General features: G+C 43.0%; 1 protein-coding gene across 1 annotated transcript in view; it reads left to right on the top strand.

Annotated features, from left to right (window-relative positions):
- The first annotated feature begins 5,649 nt into the window (after positions 1 to 5,649).
- The window catches only part of gfra4a (GDNF family receptor alpha 4a), a 127,744-nt gene continuing 126,712 nt past the window's right edge, over positions 5,650 to 6,681 (top strand). The window contains exon 1 of the mRNA XM_023430366.1: positions 5,650 to 6,333. Within this exon, the coding sequence (XP_023286134.1) occupies positions 6,276 to 6,333 (58 nt within the window). The 5' untranslated portion in view covers positions 5,650 to 6,275. The remainder of the gene's footprint in view (positions 6,334 to 6,681) is intronic.

The following is a 6,681-nucleotide window of genomic DNA, read 5'->3' as shown; positions in this document are numbered from 1 at the left end:
CAGCTCCGTTGCTGCTCAATAGCGGACTACAAAGCCTCTACATCACAATCGTGGAGTAACAGAGAAATGGCGATGTGTAGGTGGTGCAGCATGACATGGCTCTGTTTTATTTTCCCTTCTCTCTCCCTCTTTCTTTTTCAGCCTCTCCCTTTAATTTGTCTCCAGGTGTCTCCATGTGAGAATATGTATCAGCAGGCAGACACAGAGAGAGAGAGAGAGAGAGAGAGAGAGAGAGAGAGAGAGAAAACAACAAGTCAGGAGCTGGCATTAATTTGAATACATTAACACTTCTTAATCAGCCTACGGTGAGACTTTTCTACCGTTTCATGGCCAGCCCAGCAGGATACTGCCCCACATACTCTTCTGACTTATGACGTCAGCAAATAGCAGCAAATATTTTAAGGGCAAGGAGGCACAGAGAGGACGAGAAGGATTCGATCCAAAGCAGTCAGGGGGATGTTTGATTCAAAGGCTAGAGGTGTGGACATGTGCCATCTTTTTTGGCGCACGCTGTAAGTCAGGGGTGTTGGGAGCTGGGGGGGGGGGGGGGGGGGGGCTAGGTTGAACTTGAATAACCTTCCAGAAAAAACCTATTTTGGAGACATAAGGATTGTCCTGCCTTCCTACAGCAACTGCAGCCAGTTTGCCCTTGAGCAAGGCAGTTAACTACCAGCTGCTGCTGTGGAAGTGCACAGTAGATGCGCTGCTGGATGACCGCCAAGGTGCGAGTCTAAACTTCCAACTCCACTCCGCCTCTGGTGTTGCTGTGTAAAGAACACTTTCTCTGTTTTCCTTCCTCTTAAATCTGCACCGGGCCAGAATCTCATGTAAAAATACGTTTGTTTTAACACAAGGTGGAACTGCTACAGACAAAAGCTTCCCTCTCCTAAGTAAAGACATGACATACATTTATCCTGACTGCCCAAATGAAATCCTGCTCCTTGGTGTGGTCACATCGCTGCTCACAGGAAGTGAAGTGAAATTTAACAATCGAATCTGAACTGTCAGTTAAACTGCCTGCGAAAGAACAGACCGTCCTGAGAGAACTACTCCCCAGCTATAGATCATTTTTACTCTCTTGTTCTTTGGTACACAGTCAACACTTGTGAGCATCCTCTGTGTAGTTTAAAGGAGCTTTGTGTGTACGTTTTGCTGTTGCTACATAGCCAGCGTTAGCATCAACAGCTGTTCACTCTCACCAGTTTAGAAGAAACGTTCTTTACTTCACTCCCCCATGGAGCTGTCTCCAGCGGCGGGAAAGCAACACCATTGCTAACTCTTCTCTCATATCAAGTCATTTCTTCTGTAAAGTTAGCATGCTAACCGGCTAGCCCCGGCCCATCTTGTCACTTTCTGACAGCGACCCACCGCAGCCCCCAATCTGTTACATTACATTATGCAAAAATGACCGAAGCTCTTGTCAAGCGACAATCGCCGCCACCCGCTCCCGACCAGAAAACCACCTTCGATGTTTAATGACATTATATCATAGTGGTTTCTGGTAAATGAAAGTCTATTTTTTAGATGTTACCTCTCAAGCTTTCAAACGCCTCTCTGAAGCTGAATTTACTGAACTTTTTTGAATAAGTAGATACAAAAACTCAAAGCACAAAACTGTATTGACACAGGTCAAACCCTGCCGCCCCCACACACAGTCAGTAAAGAAAGAAGGAAAGAACAGGAAGAAAAGATTGGCAGTGTAGCAAAAAAAAAAATGTCTGTGCATGCTGAGATATTCTGTATCTCCAGTGTCTGTAGTGACCATCATCTAACTGCCTGCACAACACATGTCGTCCCAATGCCCCATGAGTGAACCAGCGCGGTTTACAAAAAGTAACTTAAGCTCAAGTTAAATTCATCCAAACAATACGTAGAGCCGCCCTCAGAGGCTCGTGAATCAACGTACACTACCCGGTCCAATCTTAATCACGTGGTTACCATGACGATGAATCTCCCCAAAGTAGTGATTTTAACCCAAAACCGCCATGTTTCGCTAACCTTAACGAAGTACTGAATTATAACCCAAACCCATGATCTCTCCCTGAACCCGACCCGAGTCGTTTCACTTCCTAAACCTCATCAAACCAAAACCCTCTTTATTATTCAACAGTCCTTTCTGTCGGTTTTGGAATCAGGAATCAGGAAACACGTCTACGTGTCACTCTAACGAACTGCCACAAACAGTGTCCTGTATCATTTGGAAGACTTGTTGAGCGTTGTTGTTGTTGTAGGTGTCCCAACAAGTGCTTACCTTAATTATAAAACAGGTTATTTGACTTCATAAAATCACCCCTATGAGTGTTGTCCGATCCAGCTAAGGGAAGGGAATTACTAACCTTATTACTAATTACTACTTTGTTACGGGACCTTTGTCGTCATGGCTACAATAATAAATGTGTGGTTATGGGTTAGAGAATGATTGAGGTTGAGATTAAAAGAGACCAACAATATTCCCGTATTAAAGCCTTCAACCTTCTCCCTACGTGGACCGGGCTCGATAATTATATAATCGCCTGACTTCCTCTGACTTCCCCTGACAAGACAGAGATCCAGCTTTCTTTCGGATAAATCATCCCGATGAAGGCTCTTTGCCACGTAGGTAAAATAAAGCGGATTCCTCCGGTTCGTCAACAGCAGCAAGTACACCAACACAACAGTTTCCTTTTTAACCGTGCGAACAAACAACCGCTGCCGTCACGTTTCCGGTGACGACAGTCTTCGGCTCGCAGAGAAAATGTCATTGAGTGACCAGTAAGTCAAATTTTTATTATTCACTGAAATAATTAAGTTTGACATTATTAAACGGCAGTTACATCCTGGCAAACTGGGCTGACATTTTTCAAAGCAGATAACAGTGTGTAGGTCTCCAACCACTAAAAACAAGCTGTTTCATGTTTCCACACTCTTATATATTATATTATATAAGTATACAAATAATCAATTTCAGAAATTACATATTTTATCTTTCAGCAACAAAAAACATCAAACCAATGACTTTGAAATGTTGCGGAGTGAAGAGCTTAACAAGTTATATATAAATATAAATAATACAAATCTCTACAGTTTCACTTCATGTTACTGACAGTGCAGACATGTTGTGATCTGTAAGAAATTAAAAGGCTTCAGGCTAAAGACAAATCTCTCAAAATGTAATGAAAATAAAAAAACTGTTGAAAAAGCAAATTGAAAATAACAGAGAGAAGCTGCAGTGGCCTCAGAGGGAAACATACAGGCTGCAGCAGAATACACCGCTGGTCATTATCACTAGATCTTAACTAATCAATACAAACAAATTAACACAATTTCATTATTTTTTAGCCAAAGCCCAAGAAGAATGACGGCGCTTCATTTGAAAAACAGAAATGTCAGAGCTGATACTGAGCGGAGATGTTCTGCTGTTCTTCACATGTGGTTCTTTTCAGCCGCCCTTTGCTGGAGGGGGTTTTGTTGCTTTGCCGAACGCTTGAAAAATACTCCAAAGGTGTTCTGTTGGATTCGGGTCAGGGAACAGACTCGGTCGGGTCCTAGCTTTCTTTTTCATTTTGGAGTGTGTGGGATCATCGTCGTGTTGGAAAATGACTCTCTTGCCAAGCTGCTTCAGAACGGCCGTCCTCTTCTCACTCACCAAACATGCTCCACCACATCTGAGCCAAACAAGTTTATTTCGGTTTCATCCTGACCAAAGAACGTGTTGATGTTCTTTGTCAAAGTTTAATCTGGCAGTTTTGTACCATTTTGTGAGCGATGGTTTTCTTCTCGGACGCTGTGCGTGGACTGATTTCATGTGATGTCACTCTTCTGATCAGTCACTGAAAGCAGTTCCCACAGATAATCATGTTGCACTTATCTGTCTGTTTGTCAATACGAGGCTGCGTGAATAGCAAATTGTGCGTGGCGTCATCTTTCAAAGACGGCGGCGGCATCTTCTGTTATTGGTGGTGCGGCTCGTCCTGCTGCAGCTTGTTTCAGCGTGTGTTCAGTAGCTCACTGATGCTCCGGTGCCCTCTCCCATCAAGTCTTGCCATCAATTTTTTAAAACATTTTCATGCAGTTCCTTATAGGTTTGGGCCAATATTCACCACAGGCTATGTGATGTATTCAACATTGAATTTTTTTTTTTTATTATTGATTTATTCTTTTATTCTTTTATTTATTTATTTTTGTTTTGCAGTCCGTCTTGCTGCCAAGTCCGACCCTCATTTCACAGCTTTGGTAACTGTACACTGTATCTTGTCATGTGACGAATAAACCTTTGAACTGCTGTTTAGTGGCAGCATCACTTAGACGTGAACCCCTAAAATACAATAATATAATTATATATTATATATTTTGTATTTGTCTTAAAAAAAACATACGTAACATGAAATACAACCCTATCCCCATGATAACATTGAATATCACGATACTTGATCTGAACCATCGAGATATTACATTTTGGATATCGCCAAAGTTCCTCGCCGTGTGGAGCCATGTTGCATTAACAGAGACCATCACAGGTGTTGTGTTGAGGCTGTACTTTGCAGCCTGTGTTTTCATCGCAGCCTATCGAACCTGTTTGTCTATAAATATACACAAGGTCAAATATCCTACGCTTCCACTTGAAAATAAAAATAAAAATCATTGTAAGATGATCTGATTTTGAGTCTTGATACATTTCAGTGATACTGAACAGGGTCTTTGTTATAAACCGTCCATGCCTCCTCGAATCATTTCTCCTCCTGCAGAATCTTTCCTCTCCACCTTCCTTCTGTCTCAGTGTGAGCGAATCCTGAGAGGAGTCCACTGCCCACTCGCCACAGAGAGAAAAAATCCAAAATCAAACGCTAAACACAAGTTTGTCAGTATCTACGGTTGTGCAGCTTATTGTTTAGAAACCGAGTATGATCCTTCCAACGTTTCAATGACTGTCAGCCTTTTTTACATAGCTACTACACAAACAATGTTTTGGATGAAAGTGTCCCCGAGTTGCTGCAAAAAGAAAAAAAAATCTAGAAATAAGCTGGAAGAGGGAAAACAACTCCCAACAGAAAAACTGCTCAAAAATTAATTTCTTATCCAGAGTAGCTACTAGTTTTAAGGGTTTGAAGATAATTCAGGACAAAAAAAAAAAAACATAACAGCTGTCAGTATGAAGAATTTAAATATTCTCCATGATTTATGGAGAGCTGCCTCTGCAGGCTTAATCCAATTATTCTGGGTGCACATGGCAAACAAATTTCTTGATGATAAAAAAAAGTAGGCTATGTCTCAAAATAATGACAGTACAGCGTCAGTCAGGTCCACTGTCCCCAAAACCCAGATCAAAATAGATTATGCTTTGTTCTGTTTTGAAAGGAGACCAGCACGAGCACATTAGGCAGCAGGTAGCCTCCAACAGCCCATGCTGGCTGCAAGATGGTCTCTTCATTTTTACCGTTTAAGAGGCACAGACACTGAGTCAGCCTGGCTCTGTTTCTACCGTCTGCTCCTCCTGTGCTCCGGCTGCTGTAGGGCCCCTAAAAGCTTTTTTTTCAACTGCCTCCAAATCAATGAGATTCACGCAAGTTGACTGTGGTAGTTTCTCTTTTTTTTGGCGGGGGTGGGGGATAACCTACTTTCAGAGAATAGTGGATGTGGTCTACCCACCCATACAGACTATGCACCATTTTACGCAGTTTTATTGTTTCCATTTTATGGCAGTATGAAATAGGCTATCGATTTAACTTGTCCTATTTCAACTTTTGCCAAGATTGGATTTTTAAACGAGCTGGGCTGGGCATCTCCGGCCGACCCGCCTGGGAGCAGAGGATCACAGGGACTGTGTGACTCGCAGGTCGGAGTGCGCAAAGCAACGCGCCCCTGTGATTCATCCGCAGTTTCCAGACGGTGCGCAGGTGGAGGCGAAGAGGAGAAGAAGCAGCCGCTCAGGACGGACGGATGAAACGGCCAGGGATGGTCAATACGCGCAAGATTTATTCCATCTAAGGAACGAACTGTTTTTTTTTCTTTCCCCCCCTCGTTGTTGCATTGAATCGGAACCACTGGCTTGATTTGGCGCAGCTGTAACCCATTTTTTTCCCTCCGTGACAAAAGTTTGACTGTTAAAAAATGATGTTCTGCTCCGCTCCTGTTTTTTCATGCAATGCTGTGGATTCCGGCGTCAGCGTAAGTGGCCAGTCATCACTTGAGAAATAGCTGCGATTCTTTCGGTCTTAATTTCGGTGCCAATTTCAACAAACAGAGGGCTTTTATTCTCGCACATCATCTCTCGCCCGGGATTGCATCCATTTGAATCAATGTCGCACTCCATAATGGACTTCCTCGGACTGTACTTCCTGCAGCTGGCTCTTATTGGTAAGTTGAACAACACTTGCAATGTAATTCAGTGTAGTTGAACTTGTGCAGAATGAACGCGTTGTTCTGCGGATGGTCGCTGCAGCTCGTCTTTTGACCCGTTTTCAGTCTGATCTTCAGGCTCATTAGTGCAACTGTTATTTCGGGAGTCTCCATTCATCCGCCTGCTTTATGGTAAAGTTGCATAATGAGGTGTTTCTTTTCCTGCAACATCAGCCACTTGTGTAAATGTCAAGAGATTCACTACAGGGTCCCGCGCAGAGCAGGGAGACAGATTTCTTATTTCTGTAAGAGACCACACACAAGCACCGCAACATATGATCTGATGTGTGACTGACAGTAATGGAG

The sequence above is a fragment of the Seriola lalandi genome, unplaced genomic scaffold (genome assembly GCF_002814215.2).
Source record: "Seriola lalandi dorsalis isolate HSWRI2012SDOR001 ecotype SW California unplaced genomic scaffold, Sedor1 jcf7180002054902, whole genome shotgun sequence".
NCBI classification, from domain to species: Eukaryota; Metazoa; Chordata; class Actinopteri; order Carangiformes; family Carangidae; genus Seriola; species Seriola lalandi.
Note: the sequence above shows the minus strand (reverse complement) of the source record. Positions and strands in the feature narration are given on the sequence as shown.